The sequence below is a fragment of the Rattus norvegicus genome, chromosome 7 (assembly GCF_036323735.1).
Source record: "Rattus norvegicus strain BN/NHsdMcwi chromosome 7, GRCr8, whole genome shotgun sequence".
Taxonomy (NCBI): Eukaryota; Metazoa; Chordata; class Mammalia; order Rodentia; family Muridae; genus Rattus; species Rattus norvegicus.
Genome location: NC_086025.1, coordinates 44971003 through 44994243, shown reverse-complemented (window position 1 = coordinate 44994243; position 23241 = coordinate 44971003). Strand labels below are relative to the sequence as shown.

At 37.2% G+C, this 23241-nt stretch overlaps 1 protein-coding gene across 7 annotated transcripts in view; it reads left to right on the top strand.

Moving 5' to 3' along the window:
- The window catches only part of Otogl (otogelin-like), a 145237-nt gene that overhangs the window by 103626 nt on the left and 18370 nt on the right, over window positions 1-23241 (top strand). For all 7 annotated transcript variants that reach the window (XM_039080122.2, XM_039080120.2, XM_039080118.2 and 4 more), the window contains 15 exons: window positions 1125-1242; window positions 4983-5062; window positions 5498-5539; window positions 9199-9248; window positions 11990-12167; window positions 13047-13189; window positions 13410-13433; window positions 13524-13616; window positions 15162-15351; window positions 17984-18198; window positions 19733-19874; window positions 20654-20839; window positions 21798-22010; window positions 22385-22489; window positions 22827-22934. In XM_039080122.2, the coding sequence (XP_038936050.1) occupies window positions 1125-1242; window positions 4983-5062; window positions 5498-5539; window positions 9199-9248; window positions 11990-12167; window positions 13047-13189; window positions 13410-13433; window positions 13524-13616; window positions 15162-15351; window positions 17984-18198; window positions 19733-19874; window positions 20654-20839; window positions 21798-22010; window positions 22385-22489; window positions 22827-22934 (1887 nt within the window). The remainder of the gene's footprint in view (window positions 1-1124; window positions 1243-4982; window positions 5063-5497; window positions 5540-9198; window positions 9249-11989; window positions 12168-13046; window positions 13190-13409; window positions 13434-13523; window positions 13617-15161; window positions 15352-17983; window positions 18199-19732; window positions 19875-20653; window positions 20840-21797; window positions 22011-22384; window positions 22490-22826; window positions 22935-23241) is intronic.

The window sequence follows — 23241 nt, the reverse complement described above, 5'->3', positions numbered from 1 at the left end:
AAAGAGAATACTGACATGCCTGTATAACATTCTGTAGAGTGTTGTGATTATGTTAATTGATTTTCTGTGAAGTTGAACTTAATAAGCTTCCATCTTCCCTTTAATCCACATCTCTGCTCTATTAGAGTCAGATCTAGCAATCCCACTCATGGTGATGTGAAGAATGGTCAGTGACACCAAGTGAGATACCCATCACTAGAGGCTTCATGCACTGGGAGACTCTAGTGGTCTCTTCTGGTCTTAAAGCCAGTCCTCTTTTAGGATCCATGAAGCTGGAACTTCAGCTGAGCTCTGCATAGACACACAGTCTTTCTAGAACAGTCCATTTTTATTTTGTCACACTTTAGAGTTAAAATCTTCATGGGAGAAGAGACAAGATACTGATTTAAATGATGCGTTATGTACAGGTAAATCTGAGCTTTTCTAGAAAGACTTCTCCATGATGTGGGAAAGAAAATATATTGCCAGAGTTTATAGGAGAAAAGCCGTTAAGCAAAGGATCTTTTGGAACTATAGACATTTCTCTTTCAATCACGCTGATTTTTAATTTGGTATTCAAGAAATACTTACCACGTATGAGACGGTGTGCTAAGGTTTGTGGGAAGGACAAGGACGAAACATGTTCCTAAGAGTTTTGCTCTTGAGGTGTGTGTGTGTGTGTGTGTGTGTGTGTGTGTGTGTGTGTGTTTGGTTTAGTTTAGTTTTGTTTTGCTTTTTATTATCATTTTCCTCATTGATTGGGGCTGGCAAACTGCTTGGATATTGTAATGAAAACACATTTCATTTTAGATCGCAAGTAATGTTTCCTCAGCAGAGTTGAGCAAGGAAAAAGCAAAATAAAATAATGTTGTTAAAAAGTGTAGTTCTCAACTATGATGGGAAAACCAGTGAAAGTGGCACTAAATGTAAGAGACGGGAAAGCATTACAATCTTTGATGCTAGATATGCATTTAAGCATTCAACATGAGCACCAGATCTTTTGGTCCCCCGGGAATTGTATTGCTTTTATCAGACAGCCTTGTTGGTTGTAGGACACTATGAAAAAAGAGGAGTCAAACAACAAAGTTAATAGTTTTCAAAATATGTGTCTCAATATGCATAACCCCAACTTCCTCTTGTCTCAGAAATCCAGGCAGTGATCCCTTACAGGAGGATGTGTGAGTGGAGATACGAACCTTGTGCTACTCCTTGTTTTAAAACATGCAGTGATCCAGAAGCCCTAGCCTGTACATTCCTTCCACCGTAAGTAACGCTAGCCTATAAGCCCACAAGTTCCAGTAGCAACAGATTCTGTCCCAGGTGATTTTGTGTTGGCCGAAAAGTAGAAAACAAAATTCAACATTTGTTTGTTCCACATGCTGACCTACAGGTTAATTTAATTTTAATCTCAAATAGGTATTGAAGATCTATATTATATGTGAATAATTCAGCTTGCTGCTAAGTGGTGTTATGAAAAGAATAGACAAATGCCTGACATCATGTGACCTACAGATGGGTTGAAGCACAAAATAACCAAAAGTATACATATAGAATATGTTGTGTTGTTAGTGCTGTGTGTTATAGAGAAAATAATGGTAGGAAGAAGAGGAAGAGGAGGAGGAGAGAGAGGAATAGGTAAAGGGAGGGCGGGAGGGAGAGAGGGAAAGGGAAGAGGAAAGGGGAGAGGGGAGAGGGGAGAGGGGAGAGGGGAGAGGGGAGAGGGGAGAGGGGAGAGGGGAGAGGGGAGAGAGAGAGAGAGAGAGAGAGAGAGAGAGAGAGAGAGAGAGAGAGAGAGAGAGAGAGACTGACTTGTAGTAGGGGAAGAGGACATCCGGAAGTTGTGATCCTATCAGCTATGTGAAGGATAGCCCTATGGATATTTGCAGAAGAAAGTTTTGATCTAAGAAACTTGCAAAAGGTCCTGTGGTAGGAACATATTTGATACACATTTGAAGCTCAGCAAAGTTGTTTTTAAGTAAAGTGAAACATGAATAGACATGAAAGAGTGGGAGCTGAGACCGGAGAACCACTATGGCTGGCAAGTCTGTTGTGAGGACTTGGCCATTTACTGCGAGGCAGATAAGACTGGCATACTTAATTCGAAGACACGGCAAGATCTGTTATGTGCTGTATGGATATTAAACTGAAATAGACTGTTGGTGATGGAACAGGGCAGAATATGCCAGTTACGGAGCTCAGAAGGGATTTGGCTGATCTGGGAGTCTTTAGAGGTCATGCAATCAGGTTCTGGAGATGTTTGAAATTTAGAGTGTGCTGATAGAATGATGACGGGAAAGAGGACTTGAGCACTTCAGAGTGACCCCAGCCTTGAGGTATTGGAACTGGATGAACTTGCCTCTTTCACAGTGTTCCTTGCAAAGTACAGTTCTTACCCATAGTGGCAAGAGGCACTTTATTCTCCATCCAGGCATGAGCCCCCAAGCTGTCAGAATATGGATTGCCCTTGCCACAAATACCATGTCCCAACTGGAAAGTGGTTCACACATAAATAAAGACATTTTTCAAATACACTAATGGGAATTTGAGGTCAGCAGATTACAGCAAAGTGGGAAATATCTGCTATGGGCTTTGGAAAGCTGAGCTTTTGGCTCAGTGGAAGCTAGTATGATCTGTTTTGCTAGTACCGCCCCAAAGAGTTTATTGGATTTGTAAGATTGTTATATGAGCAATAGTGAGCAATGGTTGGATGTTAATGGACTCTAAAGTTAGCTCAAGAGATCACAGCTCCAGATTGGCAACGTTCCAGCGCCCCCCTTCGTCTGGCAGCCCTAACCCGCCATTTGCTAGCCTCGTAGAACTGTTAACACATGGGCGGCTTTCTCTGGGAACTTCAGTTCACAAAGACGAACACTGGACAATTATCAGGAATTCAAATCGCTTAACTCCATGAAAGTCTGTGTTGACCTGTGATGAGATAAGGAAAAAGTTAGGAAAAGATGTTTACTTTCCAGGATATCAAATTTAAGACTGAGAATCCTTCATAGGGTGTGGTATCCTGGCTGTGAGGAAGAGGCTGGATGGAAGCAGGCCGTGGAAGCAGCTCCCACAAGCAGGGATTTTGCTGTAAAGGAGGAACAGGAAATGGACTCAGAGTGAGAGGGACTATTTTGAGGTCATTTTGTATTAAAGACCTAGGAGCTTCTTCTCAGAAGGATTATTCCTATCTTGGTGTTGTGAAACGCCCTGGGCATGTGAATAAGTAAGACGTGGGCTATGTTAGAAGCTCTCAGTCTTTCAGAAGGAGACAGTCTGTCAACAGCACCTTCAGGTGGCATCTCCTAAGGCTGTGGAACAGCTAGTAGCATTATTGCCTGTTTTAGAGCAGGCCAGCTGAGACTCAGAGGTCAGTCTGCTCTAGATAAGCCTCCCAGCCTGAGGGAAAAGAGTTTGACTACCTGTGTCCTGCCATGTGCAACTATAAAGTTATTGATAAGGGTTATTAATAATGGCTTTTGGAAAACGGTTGGAGAGAATAGGTATGAATTTTGCCCTTTTCAAAGAAACTGAAAAATAAGTAATAATGTATATATTAAAGAATAAGGATTATTGTGTTTAACTATATCTACGGTCTTTAGCTTGTGAACTCTCTTATAACTTTAATGTCTCTTCTGCTGCCTGATAAAGTTTCAAATAGGATTATATTATTGCTTCAAGTTTTATTACTCAAGTCCATTGTATGAAACAAGCAAACAATCATATAGAAACCAACTATTCATGTTTTAAAAGAATCATTTGTAAATGTGGTCTCTAAGGCTTTGCTACCCATCCCTCATTAAGCCTGTTCAGTGGGAGGGAAGCATTTGCTTCGCAGACACTGCCCTCTGCTGCTGCTGACCTGTCGTGTCAAGCTTGTGTTTATCATTAATAGAAAGGCTGAGCATCTTTGTCCAAATAATTAACAGATGAAGCAATAGGAAGTGTTTTGAAAATTTAAAAATGCTATGACAGCCTGCTAGTGTATCTGAGAGGCAGATAATCAGCCTTTGCATACAAGGGTCCTCATTAATTCTCTGTGGCATGTTAGAATCCAATAACCAGACTTGGCTGCACAGGGAAGATTACATTTTTTCCCCAATAAGGATACACTGGACACCAGCTTCAATGGGACGGCAGGGAAATAGGATCTTAGTCATACTTTGGCTTTCTTCCTGGGGAAGAATAGTAGCCTACATGCTTACACAGTCCTCCAACCAATGACATCTTGAAACTTCTGAGACTCATTTTACTTCTGTATTTCGTATGAGGAAGGGGGTTCTTTATTCACACTACACATCCTAGGCCTTGAACCCAGTCCTTCCCCAGCTTGCAACTCTAAACACATCCACCTGCATCACCGCAGAGATGAGGCTCCTGAGAACTTCCTCCACTGCCATGATTACCTGATTCTATGAAAAGAACCTCGGCTGTGTACCACTCCTTTTCCATTGAGATCCCAATGCTTCTTTTCAGGGAACATAGGACTGGATAATAGGCAAGGAAAGCCACTGCTGATGTTGTTTTGGTCCACAGGCTCCTTCAGGACAATAACAATCAAATATCATAGCAACCCACTCAGATGTCTAATACATAGAAAATTAAAGTATGGGCTGAATAGGTGGCTCTGTTGTTTAGAGCACTGTTCTCCTGGAAGACTTAAGTATGTTATGTTCCCAGTATTCACAATGGGCATCTCACAACTGCCTGTAACTTCATCTCCAGGGGATTTGACACTCTGTTCTGGATTCGGAAAGCATCTATACACACACACACACACACACACACACACACACACACACAAAACCTACACTATAGTAATCTTCTTTATGAGCTCCTGGTTTGTGGTTTTATAAATTTCATAACTATTATGCAGTAGTGGCAAACGGAGTTCTCCCAAGTGCCAGATTATGGTGATGAAAAATGTTTAGGCATACCAAACCTCAGTTACAAGTGTTTAATGTCGATTTTTCTCTTTACACTTATTTCATTTATTTTTCCATTTAAAGGGTTGAAGGATGTTTACCATATTGCCCCAAGCATATGATCCTGGATGAGGTGACTCTTAAATGTGTTTATCCAGAAGACTGTAAGTATGGACCTTGCTTCATTTACTGTTAAAAATTAAAAGAACGCTTGCCTAGCAAGTGCAAGGCCCTAGGTTCGGTCCCCAGCTCCGAAAAAAAGAAAAAAGAAAAAAAATTAAAAGAAAAATGGATACTTTTTCCCTGAGGCAAATGGTTACAATTAGAAGTTTGAGACAGTGAATAATAACTCATTTCAATCTCCCTTCCATGGAACTAAAACAAACAAACAAACAAAAAAACCCAACAACAACAAAAACCAACCAAATAAACAAAAGCCTTCCCAATTTTTCTAAAACATTTAAGTCTTGCTTCTCCCCGTCCCTCTTTGTTTTCTTTCCTAACACATCCTCCTTGAAGGCAAAGAGCTGTATGTAAATTAGGTGGCTCTTCTTTGACGGACATGCAGATCAATGCAGGGCATCTCTATTTATTTGCAGGCATACCACTGACTCCAACAGAACCAGCGTTAGTGCCACCAGGTAAGATGTCATATCCAGGGATTTGGGTAGCGCTCCTATTTATCCAAGCTGTTAGGACATAGACTACCAAGTTGATAAAAATCCCAGAAGTGGCTTTTGTTATTTTAAGGGTGGTGTGTGTGTGTGTGTGTGTGTGTGTGTGTGTGTGTGTGTGTGTGTATGTCTGTGTGTGTTCTGTAGTTGTTCAACCTCTTTATCCATTTCAGTTAGTGTATGCTTCTAAGATTTCTTCAAAATCCATGGCAATGGAGTTGGCTTTCAGGACATATATATATATATAGGATATATATATATATATAGGATATATATATATAGGATATATTATATATATATATAATAGGATCTATATAAGACTATAATGTATGACTGTATAGGATCTATATAAGACTATAATGTATGACTATATAGGATCTATATAGAACTATATAGAAACAATGCACAGGAGCCCATAATGATTATTTTGGAGGTAAAGCCTCAAAAAGTTATCAGTAGTAAGGAGGTGTAAGTTAGAAGAAGCAAAAATATTTTGTAGCTTGAAAGATCAGCACATGGGAAGGCTTGGAAGTAAGAGAAAACACGTAGTGTGGAAGCTATTTCATTCAAGAACATGTCAATTTGAATATTCAGAATTGAGCCAAGAGATTGAATGAAAGGGATGATCGGAGATAAAAGGTCTGTGCCAATTGAATCGGAGTTTCTTTTCTGAAGGCAATCACTGAAGGGTTTTAAGTTCTTTATGGTACTTCCAGATTAGAGACTCATTATAATAATCATCGGCATCACCATCCTTGTGAGTTAATGTTTATTGCAGGCTTATTATATGATAGTCTCCAGGGTAAGTACTCAACATGCACTTAATGCTTGTGGCGATAAGGAATTGAACTACCATTGTAAATATTTATGTTGGGAAGGGCCAGAAATCCTACTTCACTGAACTTATGAATGAATAAGTCTATGGAATAAGACTGCATATTCTGTCATCAAGGATATAGACTGATAATTCTAAATACCAGTGTTTACTTTGACATCACAAATCAATACTCAACATACATCTCAAATGCCCACCCTACTTAACCATAACAATTCACATATAGAATATATGTTTTATACGTCAAAAATGTGAACAGAAAGGCAATCTATCTATCTATCTATCTATCTATCTATCTATCTATCTATCTATCTATCTATCTATCTATCTATGGTGTCCATTAAGTAGTAAATCCCATCAAGCTTAAAGAATGTTAAGATTAATATAAAAATCAATTGTCTTTCTCTACACAAGCAATGCAATATCTGAAAAGAAATAACACTAAGTCACATCAAAAATTAGCAAAATAAGCTGGGGGTTGTAGTTTATGCATTTAATTCTAGCACCTAGGAGCCAGAGACAGGCAGAACTCTGTAAATTCAAGACCAGACTGGTTTACATAGTGAGTTCCAGGCCTGCCAGGGCAATACAATAATACAGGGGCTAAAACAACATTAACGAACAATATGAAATACTTGAAAATACATTTAACAAAATAGCCATGGGCTGAAATATGGTTGCAATGAAATCTGCAAAATATTATTAAAGGAGTTAGGTAGAAGAACACAAATGAGAAGACATCCTGCATTCACAGAAGAGTTTACATTGCTGAGATAGCAGCATTCTTAAAATTTGTCTATTTGACAAAGAAATTGACAAAGTGACTCTAAAGCATAGACTAAAATATTCTATTTTGGGATAGCCAAAACAGTATTGAAAAAGAATCAGAAAATATGGTGACCCACCTATCTCAGTCTGAAAAGTTCTGTGACTGCCAGGACATTCTACAGTCAGACACTGCTGGTAACTCTGCGCCAATTCTGGGTACTACTCCATCTTTTGTTATGAAGATCATAAGAACCTCCTAGTCACTAGACTCCTCTGTGCTTTTGTGCTATGACAGGATGAGAACATTACAGCATATTTACTTGGGAAATGACATTTAAGTCTCTATTAAACCTTATTCACTGGTGGAGGCAACATCTAGATGTGTAACATGAACGTTGTTTATATGATCAGTGAGTGGGATATTTGACATATATTCTAACTGTTCTTCACGTTAGAGATTATAAAATAGAACACAGAATTAACTAAAATTGTATAGACATTATCTTGTAGACTATGGTAGCCTGAAATGACTCTTCAAAAAAAAAAAAACTGTATGTCTTCATCCTCCTGTGGTCTCTATGTGATGTTTCATGTCAAAAGGACTTTGCTGATATAAAGTTGTTGATTGATTTGTTACTGTACCTTGATCTTGGAGTATTGACCTGAATTATCCATGTAGGTTTAATATAGTCATGAGGTTTTGATAAGCATGAGGGCGCCTTTGTTAGGTTTCATTGTTGTGAAGAGTCACCACGCCCAAGGCAAATCTTAAAACAGACAACATTTATTTGGGACATGCTTAGAGTTTCAGAGATTCAGTCCATTATCATCATGGTGGGAATTATGTCAGTGTCCAGGCAGACACGGTGCTAGAGAAGGCGATGAGAGTTCTATGTCTTGATCCAATGGCAGGCAGAGGAGACTGTCACTTTCACACTGGGTGGAGCTTGAGCATAGGAGCTCAAAGTCTAACCCAGAATGACATACTTCTAACAAGGCCCCACCTATTGCAACAAGGACATAATTCCTAATAATGTCACCCTCTGTGGGCCAAGCATAATTAAACTGCAGTGGTAAAGGGTCAGTGATGACATGAAGAAAATAATGTGACAGCAGAGAGAGAGAGAGAGAGAGAGAGAGAGAGAGAGAGAGAGAGAGAGAGAGAGAGAGATGGGGTTTGTGCTACTGTTTTAGTGAGGGGTAGCATGAGCCAAGGATTCTAGGCAATCCACAGAAGCTAGAACTGCCAAGGATCCACTTTCTTCCCTAGGGTTTACAGAAGACAGCGGCACCAGTGCATTGATTTTAGTATTCTGATTTCTAGGGGTGCGATGTAATAAATTGGTGATGATGCTTTATGCTACTAAATTTTGTGATGTTTTTGTAACCGCCATAAGAAGTTCTTACAGTATTTTAAAATCCTGTAAAAGACACTGTAATTCTAGCGACTTTCTTTGGCTCCTCTGTAGTTCTTCTGAGTATTTCAGAAGTTGTTGCAGCATTGATAGAGAACAGTGGAAAGTGCCTTTGAGATAATCCTGTTAACAAGGCCTTTCCCTTCTGGGTGTTGGTTCACTCTAACTGGCTCGCCCAAGCTGGAGGCTGACTCGGGAGAGGGAAAGAGCCAGGTTACAATTTAATGCTGAAGCCCCATGGAGTTTCTTATTCCTGAGGGATGGTTGGCGACTCCCTTGATATTTGTATCTGTTTACACCAATGTGCTACATCCTTTCATTACTGAGGCTGTTTGTAGAAGCCTCATCGAATGCTAGTGTTCTAGAACCAGAAATCCTGAGTTAGAGTCTGCCCATACTATTAACCAGGTATGTCAATGGCTTAATTTAAGTTTCTGTAAAATTTCAAAGGTATTTTTTTTATTTTATCTGCTTCCTTGAGACTTGGGAAGAACAAAGGAAATAATCTATGTAAAATTTCTTAGCTTTTTTTTAGCCACACATAGCATCCATTCATGGAGGCCCCTGTCCCACTAACAAGGATGTGTTTTCATTTCTTATAAACACAGACATGGCTACTCCGTCAGACATGACACCGACCCCAGGTTTGGAATGTGAGGTATGGCTGTGTGTCTTTCAGCTCTTCATTGTTTCTTATAACACTTACAGAATACCAAGTATCATCACTATATGAATACAATCTTCCTTTGGTACAGCGTCTAGGTATTTTCTAAAAAGGAAGCAGAGTATACATTATATTTTGCAAATGTGATTTCAATGCATGTGTGTGAATGTGTTTAACTGTGTGTGCATATGCCATGACCCAGCTGTAGGATTGTTCAAGCTATTTAGCATGAATTCTAGGCTCAGGTTTTATTCTTGAAAGGCAGACACTTTCCTGATTTATACATCTCTATACTCCACAACTGTATCCTCTTATCTCAGCTGATTCTTACTAATTAATTTCTGCTTGCAATAAGAAAAAGGAACAGGTAAGTAAACACTCAAGAATGATTTCTTGATAAGGAATTGTCCTATTCCAGTATGTTTGCTTTTATTATTATTATTAGTCTTGTTATTGTTATTTTAGATGCCTATTTGTTTTCTAAAGAGAAAAGAAAGAATGTGGATTTGGGTGGGAAGGAAAGTGGAAATGATCTCAGAGGAATTATGAGAGAAGAAACCATAAAGCAGAATACATTGCAGGAAAATATATTTTCAATAAAAATAGAAAACTAGAATTATCTGGTCAGACTTCTCCTTAAATCACTGATTCATAAAAATATTTATTGTGTGGATACTACATGTGAGGCTCTATGCAAAATATTGATATACCATAACCAAAAAAGATGAAGGTGCCTTACTTCTCAGATGCTCCAAATTCTTATTAGTTACTTACTCAACTAGTGCTTGTCAAGTACCACATTGGGCCAGGCATGGTGTTCAGGTGCCAAACACAGAAATTAAAAGATCCTGAGGTTAAACTGTGTCTAGCATAATGATAGAGCTAAGACACGACTAGAGGAAGAGTGATAGAGCTAAGGCATGACTAGGAGAACAGTGATAGAGCTAAGGCATGACTAGAAGAACAGTGATAGAGCTGAGGCACGACTAGGAGAACAGTGATAGAGCTAAGGCATGACAGGAAGAACAGTGATAGAGCTAAGGCATGACTAGAAGAACAGTGATAGAGCTAAGGCACAACTAGGAGAACAGTGAGCAAGGGAAGAACAAAGCAGGAAGTAAAGTGATTAGGTATGAAGATTCTTATGAAGTCTGTGGTTTTCTTCTAAGTGACATAGGAAGGCTATAAGTTTAGAAGCATAAAACAATCATATCTCCCAAACTGTTTCTGAATCAGTTTGTTGTTGTCTTACCTGTGGGGTATAAAGGAAGTAAAGGGCAACAGAGCCAGCTAGCATCCCAGGCACAAGCAGATGGTGGCCTAGACAGGGATGGTGGTGGGGATGTTTATAAATGACTAGGCACTGGATCTGTTTGAAAGGCAGAGTTTTCACACTTTGGGAGGAATTAGATGTAAGATGTGAATAATAGAATTACCAAGAGTTTTAAGACTTTTGCATTGAACAACTGAAGGGGTGGAGTTACTGGGGGAGTGGGATAAAAGGGAAGAGCTGAGGCAGTTGTAAATATGAATTCAGCAAACTCAGAGGTTCCCAAAATCAGCTTTGTGATCTGTGTGCACAATCATAGCATGTGGGATATGGAGACAAGGGATCAAGTGTTAAAGGCCAGCCTCACCTGTCTACATACTGAGTTCAAGGGAAGCCTGGGCTACCTTCAAACCTTCATCAAAGAATGAAGGAAGGAGGGAAGGAAGGAAGGAAGGGAGAATAAAATTATGATCCTTCATAGATATCAAACAACTGTGGATATATTTACACACACACACACACACACACACACATATATGTACATACATACATGCATACTGTGGATATGTCTGCTCTATATGTGTGTATTTGTGTGTGTGTGTGTGTGTGTGTGTGTGTGCACCCATGTGCACACATGTATACCATGAGACATTTATGGAAGTCAGAAGACAGCTTATGGGAGTCAGTTTTCTCCTGTGATATTGAACTCAAGTCTATCAGGCTTGGTAGCAATGGACATTTATTTGACAGAACATCTCACCTATGAACTAGTAATGAAATGAATTTGGATATGATTAAATTGTAAGTCTTACTGAACAAATCTGCTCATAAAATGATCTAGAAAATTTCTAAGAAAAGACTGTGGTTAGAGAAAGGACTGAAAGAGCTGAAGGGGCTTGCAACCCCATAAGAGCAACAATGTCAACCAACCAGAACTTCCAGCGACTAAACCATTACCCAAAGACTATACATAGACTGACCCAGGGCTCCAACTGCATATGTAGCAGTGAATAGCCTTGTTGGGGAACCAGTGAAAGGGGAAGTCCTTGGTCCTGCCAAGGTTGGACACCCAGTGTAGGGGATTGTTGGGGGGGCGGTAAGGGGGAGGATGGGGAGGGGAACACCCTTTTAGAAGGGGAGGGGAAGGAGTTAAGTGGCTGATGGACAGGAAACTGGGAAAGGGAATAACATTTGAAATGTAAATAAGAAATACCCAATTTAATAAAAATGGAAACGAAAAGACTGCTGTTTACATGATCTCACCAATGTTGAAGCAAATTCTAGGTATTTGTTGGTTGTTGTCAAGATGCTTTGCCAAAAAAAGAACAAAATTTTAATTGTCTTTGAAAAGGTTTTGGTTTATGAAATATATACTTATGAGAACACTGTGAATGCAAAATTTAAAGCTCAAATGAAAGCATTTTTGCATCTTGGAACTTAACTAATTTTGCTCTTTTATTCACAGCCTCAACAATTTGATCCTGTTTATAACTGTAGTCAATATATCTGCCTTAACATGGAGTGGACCTTTTACAACTGGTCTCTGAATTGCCCGACGGACTTGGAAATGCCAGACTGTGGGTTCCGAGGATGGCCTGTTCAAGTGAACACTGATATATGCTGCCCTGAGTGGGAATGTCCCTGTAAGTTTGCATTTCTCATATGGTGAACTCTCTGAATCAGAGAAGAGTGTTGAGGTCTTTGTTCATTTTTGTTTGAGCTTATGTTACCAGACCAAGCAGTTGCTTTTGACACTTCTTCATCTGATCTGTGATTCAATTCTTACTATATGACTTTTTGAGTTGCTGTTGTTAAACACAGATCTAAGATGTGTGTGTAAATATATTATTTCCTTATGCCCAAAATATAATTTAACAAGGCATTCTTTAATATATTTTCTAATTTATAATTGAGTGCCTTAAAAAGAATAAAAATCTTGAGGTCATGTTGGCAGAGCCTTGTATGAATAGAATAAATAGATCTTGTAATTGGCTGTGATCATGCCTTCTGCCTATACTAAGTTTTAGCATTTCATAGAGGACTTGTTACAACAGAGTTCTAGATACCATCTCTGGACTTTCTGGTCCCCAGAATAGGTCTGGGTAATCCCTGTTTTAAAAAAATGTATTTTTAAAATAATTTTATACATATCTTTATAATGTTCCTTAGTTAAAAGTTCCTCTCATCGTCCTCTCTTCTCTTCTTCTCAACACAGAACTGTAGGTTACAGGCAAGAGGAAGTCATATTTCTCGGTGATGTGGCCACTTGTACATTATCTCCACCTAAATAAATAATCCTTATCCATGCTTACACAGCAAACCCCGATTAAAAGCAATGGAACACACACACGCATTTGTACATGCACATAAGTATACACACACAAACAAACCATAAACCATCAAAAGCATTAGGTAAGAGTAGGAGAGGAGTTGGGAAGAAGGTATGTTTTGAAGAGAAAAAAATAGTTAAAAAAACTTCAAAGTGTAGTTTAACAGCCTCTGTGTACATTGTTTTGTCTTAGGTCGGTGCTCCATGTTGTCAGAGCTGAGCATTATTACGTTTGATGGAAACAATGCTGCACTATCCAGCATGGCTTCTTACATCTTAGTGAGAATCCCTGGGGAAATTGTCATTGTTCACATTGACAAGTGTTCCATGAATCAGGTAGGTTATAATCCATCTAGTTGTCACTTCTTCCTAAATCCGTGGTTCATGTACATTGTGACATTCAGGGTTCACAATATTGCTCCCTCAATATTGAAACCAAGAAGTTTTTCATGTGAAAGTATTAAAATAGATTTACAGTGTAACTCTGATGGTTTTGAAGGACAATTAATATATTTACTTTAAATTTCTTTCTTTCTTTATGCCTTATTCCCCCCAGAATGGACATGCCCTTAAAAAACCAGTGAGTATTTGAAAATAATTTAGTAAGTTAATTTTGCTTATCACTAAAATTATTTAACATGATAAAATTTTAATTTATTCCTAAATGGAGGCTTCTTTTGGACGGATCTCAGGACTTTGTTTTAAGAAGCTAAATGTGACAACATCTATACATAAAATACTTATCAACAGAGTGGCAAGAAAGGTAAGAAAATACAATAAAAATGTTTTCACATGGGATTAAAATAGGAAATCATGCAAAACAATCATTTCCACAGAATAAGGAATTAAAGGTGTCGATGTATATTTATTGCTCACGTTGATAAATATTCTCCAGAAAAGCTAGAAGATGTGTATCATAGTTTGAGATTTTCCCTCCATTTATATGAAGTCATTTATAATATTTATCCTCTACGAGACAAAAGAAGGACCACGATAAACCTGCCAACATTCTCAGATGATGTGTGAGTCACCAAGTGTCCTCTTCCAGAGTTCATGTTGCAAGTCAGATGAAGAGAAAGGATGTAAAGATGCTAACACATTGTAGGAAACAGTAGTAGCAAAGAAGCTGCTATGGAAGAGCACAGGAGAAGGGCAGGCTGACCGGCTGGTTTGGAAATGTTGACACCACTACTAAAATAGAAGGATACCATATTTACATTTATTGCAATAACCTAAATGTGTGCAACAAAATTATAAAATGCTTGAAAGGAATTGAGTGGTTTTATTGGGAGATGTTTAAACCCAAGGTGTCTGTTTAACAAGTGAAGCCAAGTTGTTGGTTGGATGTACTATTCAGGTCTGAAAACGTCAGTCAATAAGAATAAGAGGAAATGTACAAAGTTTTTGCTTCATAAGAAGGGTATATGAACTTGCTTTCTAGACACAATCATCTCAATCAGTTACAATCTAGACTCAATCATCACAGTTCCATAGATTCTGGGATGTAATTAATGTTAAAATTAATGTAAAATAAGATAGGGTTTAACTAAATAAAACCTAAAATATGCAGATATGGTAATCTTTAGAGGATGGAATTTGCATAATTTAATTTTGGTTGAAGTTGATAGAATATATAATAAATAACCTCAAATATCGTTGGTGCTATTACTTTGAGCATTTGAATGAACGGGATTACTTTTTGCCCCATTTGAGCTTATTCCTGGCCAATTGCTTGTCAGTTGTTCAACTAATAACCAGTTATAAAACTTATTCTTAGAGGTGATAAAGGTGATGTAACATTGATCCTGATCTCAGTTAACATCCAGTTGTGTGGGTTTTATATGCATGTTGGAAAGTAGGAGGCACAGACATACGGTTATGAGTAATATATCAGAGAAAGTCAAAAGAGAAATGACACAGAGAGGGTCAAATAGGCTGTGTGCAGGAGATAACTCCTGAAGTCTTAAAAACTGTGGGTGGAAGAGGCACAGTAACAGGATACGAAGATGAGGAACCAGAGGATTGGTGAGATGTTATTTTACCAAAAGTGCTGTTACTTACAAAAAAATTGCAAAGCAAATATGTGAGACAAAATTACTTTACAAAAAACAAAATACAAGGAGATAATACTGAATATATTAAGGCATAGTAAAGCGTCAACAAGAGAGACTGGAAGGTATCAGAAGGTGTGGTATGACAGAGAAGTAAAATTTTACACACTAAAACACTTGGCATTATATAAAAGCCTGATTTTAACTTCTTTATTTTAAGAAATATTCTTCTAAGGGCTTTACATATGTTATTCTAGGTAGACGTGGATTCTATTGTTGTGCCTTTGCCATTTTCAAGTCATGAGCTGTTCATAGAAGATTCTGGAACAATGTATGTGATTACTACTCCTGCTGGCTTAATCATAAAGTGGGCTCACCTTACAGGAATCATAGATATTCACTTCGGCCCCCAATTTAACTTGTCATCTTACACAGAAGGGCTTTGTGGTGAGCACTGATTTTGAAATCTCTCATATTTTAACTGTATTTTCCTTTTTACACTACACTGTGTTGTACCCAAATAGACCACCTCCCAGGTTGAGATGTGATCTTTATTTTTAATTCTATATGTGAATACTTTCGAAATCAAGGACTTTCAACAAAGTCTAATGAAGTAAGAAATAGTATTTCAAGTTAGATATTTTATTTAAATGCATAGTTGTGGATCTTACTATATGTACTTGTAATAACTCATGTTACTGAAAGTTCATAAGTTGTTAGTTATATTTTAATTCACTTAACTATAACCTGCATTAAGAAATTGGTCCCAGGGTTATCTTAATTTATGTGATAAAAATAAGATACACAAAGGTTAAAGGCTTTTTATATATTTGTTTCTTTCTTTCATTTTTATGTCTGAAATCTGAATAAAGCATATACTAACTTAGAAGAATTCACTGTTATAAATATTCACACCAGTTTTATTATGAACTATACAGTTCATGTTTGCCATTATACAGAGGATTACTATTGTAGTGTTTAACATATACATAAGGAATTATAAGTCAAGCTAGACACATCTACAGACATATAACAAGAATTTGAAAATAGATCTGGTATCTCTTTGAAAGTTCAACATAATGACCCTTCAGACTGATATGATATAAACATAACATTTACATTTGCATTTACATTTTTGAACTGCATACACATTATCATTTTGCTAAGTATGATTTACATTTTCCTTGACTATTGAGAATATGTTAAATTAGCACAAACTTTTGTGGTGACATAATGTCATCATTCTAGAAGCAGTTATTATTGAGTATAAAAATCAATTAAATAGTTATTGAGTAATAAAGTCAACTTTGGGAATTTATATTTATTTGTAAAATTCACCTCTTGTATGTGGATTGATTTTTATTTGATTTTCATGATTTTATTTGTTCTTGTGAAGCTAGTCATTTGGCTAACTAGATTCTAAGTAAGAGGTATAGGAAAGATACTAAGGTTACCTTTGTGCTAGTCACAGCCCAGTTCCTAACTGCTTTGAGTCTGCAGTGGGAGATATCTGTTAATTAAAGTAATGTTTGTGTTTTGTCAGGACTGTTAGTTTGAGCACCAGCTAAAGAGTGAGGTCCAAACTGAGAGGATTATAGAAGGGACTCCATTGTTGGCACCAACTTCTTCATGTGAATCCCTTGAATGGTGGCTAGAGTAAAAATATTTTTGAAATGTATTTGAAACTAAGGACATATTTTTAGCACTATCTCTGACTATAAAAGTTTAGACATAAAGGAATAAGAGAGGAGGGAACAGGATGTAAAGTAAATAAATAAATTAATTAATTAATGGAAAAAATACATAGAAGGAACCAAGACTTCTTTGATGATAATGATGACATTATCTACAGAAGCCAGAAATCTTTACTTTGCTGATAGTCCTGATTTTAAGTTATGATTTGATGCTTAAATAAAACGTTTAATTCACATGTTTTATGGCACAAAGTCCTGAGAATTAAAGAAAATTAAAGGTTAATGTGGGGTGGGACTTGGGTGAAGTTTAATCAGGGCCCTTGGGGCATCTCTGTATACTTTGCTTGAGTTTACCCTTCACTAATGAAGAGTAAACTAATATGTATGAACTTCCTCAAATAGCCTTAAGGCTATAGAATTAAAATAAGTCAGAATACTTGGAAGGAAGATTATCTCTAACCACCAATCCTAGTTCAAGTACTGACTGTGATATCCTAATATTGAATATATCTTTGTTCTTCAAGTGGCAGCCACCATCTCTTACTGTTAATGTCTGTATTGTCAATTGGGATTACACCAAGCCAAACTCTCTTAGTTTCTTCCTCTATTGCTGTTATAAAATATCCAAACAAAAGCAATCTAAGGGACAATATTTATTCTGATTCCAAGTTGAAGATTATAGTGCACAATGGCAGGGAAATCAAGATGGCAGAAGCTTGAAGCATCTGGCTGCACCATGGTCACAGCAGGAAGCAGAGCGTGATGAATGTTCATGCTCATCTTCCTTTGTTCTTTCTAGGTAGTCTAGGACCCAAAAAAAGGAACAGTGCCTTTAAATTTATTGTGGATCTTCCCACATCAGTAAAGCCGGGCCATGTGTTTTCTCATAGACATGCACAAAGGCTAGACAGTCAATGAAATGTGTGTCCATAAGTTGTTTCCTAGATAGCTCTACATCTTGTTAAGTCAACAGTTAGCACTAAGCACCACATGACCTATTCCTGGAGTTATGTCCTGAGCTAGATAACGGAATAGTTATTGAAGGGAAAATTTAGTGTATTTAGACAAGGTTTTCCTTGGAGAATGGAAGAATGGAATTCATTTATCAAATGTTTGCTGTTCTAGGATATATATAATTTATTTTAACTTAAAGACTGTAGGAACAGAAGCTTCATATACAAGATTTTTTTCATATTCATTTAACATATATAATTTATTAAAAACGGTCATAATAGTCAAAAGATATACAAATTCAGCTGTTTATAATCTCATTAAAATCAATTATTCATGCTTTCAGAAGAAAATATTAAGTCCATTTAGTTGCATTGCCTGTGTTTGGTGACAGTGAAAAGTTTTTTTATCTAAAAGCCACATGTCCTTTCAAGGGATTTGCAATGACGATCCAGATGATGACCTCAGGATGCAGAATGGCACGATCATTACCAACATGGAAGACATAGAGTTATTTATTGGGAGCTGGGAAATTGAGAAATCATTTGAAGTGACCATGAGAAGACCTGTGAGGAATTGTACGGAGTATGACTGCAGCCATTGCATTGAGTTATTGAACAGAGAAGGTTTCATTCCATGCCATGAGAAAGTAAGTTAAAGGCAGCCAGGAACAAGAGCAATCTCATTGGAGTTTCTGAAGGGAAAAGGCATCAATAGACTCCCATTCCTGCCATGGCGTTCTTCTACTCAGAATAAGTTCTCCCCCATTCTTCTGTCAGTACTTAGAAACTCAGTGACTCTTATTCTTATGAACTTATAGGAGGAGGAAAGATAATTATTGTTTTTTTCTGTTATGTTTTGTTAGAATTGTATAAATTTTAGGGAAATAAAATTCTTTCCCACAAATAAATTCAGTTCCTCTAGCTGAATGAGATAAATGATGTTTGATAATCACGTGTAGAAGTTAAGACAATGAAGTTTTAATCCATTCTTACAATGCTACAGTCTAGGGTGTATATTCCTATAACATGGCCATCACAGTAAACTTAATTGATCTTTGTGTTCCCTTGTTTCCTCAGCTTAATTGACTTTTCTCTTGATTTCTCAGTTCAAGTAATGAGTAAATATTTTAAGAGTCTCTATTAATTTTTTTTTAAAGAAAAAGGGCAAACTGGAACAGAATTTGGTAAGCCATTTAATGGAGTTAGTGACTTTAGCATATAATAGGCATGGTGCTAGAATCCTGAGGTACACAAATAAGTCCTCCTTAGGCCTTCAACAAATCTAAAAGGAGGGGAATTTGTGAACAGACATTTATAATACAAGGTAGGGAGATACATTTGAACCCAGCCTTGGAAAAGCCTTTAGGGATATGTACATATCTGACCTGTATAGAAGCACAAGAAGCCAGAAACAAGGAAGAGAAAGATCTAGACAAAGAAAATATTGTATATAAGAGAATTTGGTATAAAGTATATAAGAGAATATCGTATATAAAGTATTTGGTATAAAAGTCTATGCAAGGACTAATATCAAGGCAGTTTGAAACATTAGATACAGGTGAAGGGGAATCTAGGATGAAGACGAAAGAAGTTGTATTTGGGAAGGAACTCAAGGTGCATGACTATATTAAACAGAAAAGAACAGATTCTGTAGTCACCCTGGACTATGAGTTCCCTGGGGGAATGCACAAAGGGCTCAAAGTGGGCAAAAACAGTCATTCTGGAGGTCAGTTTACTTTGAAATTTAGATGAATTGTAATCATTAAGTGTTTACATATTTTAAATGCATACACATGAAAATAAGTCACAATGCATGTTTTTATTATTGAACTCTATTTTAAAGCCATCATCAATTCATTTCCTTTTTAAAAGTTTATTTTGTCATGGCAAAAATATTTATTTTTGACTGAGATTGAGGAGGAACTTTAATGACATTAATTTGCTACTCTGATTATTTTAACTTTATTTAAAGCAGAGCATTACTATATAGCCCTAGCTAACTTGACTTGTTATGTAGACCAGGCTGGCCTTAAACTTGCATTGATCTTTTGCCTCTGCAACCTATGGAATGGCACCCAAAGTCATGCTCTCCCTGGTTTGTCAAATGGTTTTGGGTTAACTCAGGGCCTTTGAGAAGGTCAAAAATAACATAATATATTCTATGGTAAAATGCATCTATAGGTCTCACCAAGGGACTTCTGTGAAAAGATGTGGATCAACTACACCTACTTCTGGAGCTATGAATGCGATGCGGTCTCTGCATACGTGGCTCTGTGCAACAAGTTTGATATCTGCATTCAGTGGCGTACACCTGACTACTGCCGTGAGTTAACTCTAGCACAGTGAGGATTTCTAAACATCATAGAACATTCTCCTCCTTACAATCCTTTCTCCTTCCACCCTTTGTTATAAAATAACTTAGTAAATCTAAAGTGAGTGGAAGAAAGGAAAACAACACAGTGCAGGTGGTATCACCAAGCTTTAGACATAAGAGGAATCCATTTTGTGCACCATCCTCCTGTCCACTGTGTTAGTAGGGGAATCTCCATTCCTTTTTCATCATTAATATCTACCATCTCCAGGTTCAATAGACAATGTAAGATTGTCTCCCATTAAGATCTTATTCATTTATATCATCTTCTACAAGCTGAGTATTTGTTTTTGAATAGCATGTTTTTTTTTTTTTAAGAACAGTGGAAATTGACAAGAATTTTCTAAAACATCATCTAGAAAATGCTTAGCAGTAAATGGCTGAACCTCTATAGGAAGAAGTTTTTCTTTTTTGTTCTTTTTGGAGTTACACATTTAAAGAGTGTTTCTGTGTTTATCCGGTAGAGAAATAATATGTCTTCTGGCTGCATGGAGCAGGTACTTTGTTATAGTTAACTCTATAGTTATGTGAAAATGACTTGGACTGAATATTGGACTGAATATGATATCAATTAAATAAATACAATTGCAACATTGAATACTATCTAGATACTTGAAGAATGCTTTTATTTGTGCTTATGTAGTTCTCTATAAAACAAGCTGACCTCTCTCTCAACCAGAATTTACAAAGATAACGATTATTAAAAACTTTTTATCCTTTATTGTCTACAGCTCTGAGCTGCCCAGAGGGAAAGGAATACCAGCCCTGTGTGAGACCATGTGAAGCAAGAACGTGTCTTAATAAATGGTTCTATGGACATTCCTCTTGTCTGAATTTGAGAGAAGACTGTGTGTGCAAGGATGGAACCATTCTTCACCGGCCAGATAAAACTCTATGCATCCCAGAGCAAGAATGTGGTAAGAATTAGAGTATGAAATGATTGCTCAGTGATGCAGCAATCACACAAATATGTGACATATAAGATCTTTTAGGTATTAGAAATATATGTTGAGAGAAATTCACCTGTCAAAGATGACAGGTGTTGGAAGAAAACAAAATCATAGTTTGCTTTTAATATCACTTTAGTTAGAGTTAAAATTAAAATCTTTTGTGATGATGGTTCGGTTTTTATGTGTGTGTATATTAATAACTAGGAAAAATGAGGTAAATTGAGAATTAAAGTATTTTGTGGGATCAATTTAAGTATTTCATGTAGAGATATATTTTTGTCTCCGTGACTCTCAGGATATGTATCAGTAAAATTAAGAAATTAATGGAACTTAGTCCTGAAGGTCAGGACTGAGAGAGAAAATGTAATTAAAAATAGCATTTTTTGTGCATTCAGTGCCCTGAGAATAAGAGAACACAGGAAACGGTAGATAGCATCATGATATAGGGGAAAATACTCAAGTACTCCAAGTTCATGCTTGTTATTTTAGCATATTATCTTCATGACGGTGGCAGATATAAAAATCAAAGAATTCTAGAAGTTGCAGCATAGCACTTTATCAGACACATGGGTCTTAATTACAGCAAGAACAAAAGTAATTTTGTTAATAGTTAAATGGAAGGGCAGGTACACTAGAAGTATAGGGACACTTTCAGAAACCAAATTGTGGCTGCCAGTGAGGAAAGTGACTGTGGAAGGTTGTAGAAAATAGTAATATGACTTTGGTTAAATATTAACTTTGGTTAATGAAAAATTCAGTGTATTAACCAAAGAAAGAACAAAAGGAATCTGATAAAGAATAGATTCATGACTTGTTGCTATATTGTTGGATCAGGTCACTGTCAAAAAAAAAAAAAAAGCTCACCATGACTTGACTTGCTTTAGTGCACAGTTGTAAATGAAATAACATGGCTGGTCTTTTGAAGTATGCACTGACAGTGAAGATCACCCCCACAGTGCTGGGGAGATTTGGAATGGTGGCATTGATGAATGTGCCCTCTACAAATGCCTGGAGGATGGAAACATTATTCCTATAGAGCCAGTCTGCGAAGAAGAACCTTCCCCCATCTGTGAACGAGAAGCTGAAGTGGTCATAGGCATTGTTGATAAGCTGACCTGCTGTTCTAAAAAAGTCTGTGGTATGTATGTAAACTGGAACCATGTAGATACTCAGTCTGAAAAGCATGTCAGGGTAACAGTGAAGTACTTCCTCAATGACTTTTTTTCCAAGGCAAGTTGTGTGAATATATGTAAAAAAAAACTTGCCAGCAAATATTAATAATACACACTAACTTAGGACAAAAGGCGGGACTCAGAATCTCTGACTCATGACGATAAGAGATGTAAGAAAATTCCAGAGAATCCTTGGAGCTGGTCTTTCTAGTTTGGGGCTGGATGGGCCCCATTGCAGAGTGAAAACACATTTGTCAGAGCCAGTTGCCCCCTCTGAGTTGGCGTGAGAAGACCCCAGTTGCACTCAGTACAACTGTAACACTCTGCTGTTTATTTCTAGGTTGTGACATGACTTTGTGTGACAGGACTATCCCAATATGCACAAGTAGCCAGAAGTTGATCATTGGCTATAGTGCTCTTTCTTGTTGCCCACAGTATGAATGTGGTAAGTTAATCTATTGGGGAAAGTAAGACTTAACTAATCCATGCCGAATCACTGATTGGACCCTCTTCCAGTGGGAATCTAAGAATGGATTCGTCATAAAAGATTGTGAAGTTGCTAATTCCTAAAAATGCCTTTTTGTTAAGATTGCCACTCAATTCAAATAGGAAAAAATGATATCTTGTTTTTTTTTTTCCAGAGCTGGGGACCGAACCCAGGGCCTTGTGCTTGCTAGGCAAGCGCTCTACAACTGAGCTAAATCCCCAACCCCGATATCTTATTTTAATTCATTTTATTGTCTCACTTTTACAAATTTTCAAACACATTTGTGGTTCCGCAGAATGTGATACCTTGAGATGTCCCAGTATTTCAACCCCAGTTTGCAGAGATGACCAGTTTGTTCTTCAAGTCCGACAAGGAGAACCTTGCTGTTTCTACCCTTCCTGTGGTGAGTGCTCTCAAGACAAGATGCAGTAAGAAGAGAAAGGATATGGGGAACTTCTATTTTCTGTGAATTTCATGGGACTTTTGGCAAGCAGCATTATGTCATATAGTAGGAATTGAACTGAACAAAAAGGGTAGAAAACAGAGTACACTGTAAATTACTCTTAATATTATTATAGCCAGTACTTATTCCATCAACAAAACTCTCAGTAGCTGTCCAACCATAATCAAAATAATGAAGCCAAGACTTTTCTTTAAGTGGCAAATATCTATCTTTTAAAAAGAAACCTTAGCATGGGTTTTTCTAGAAG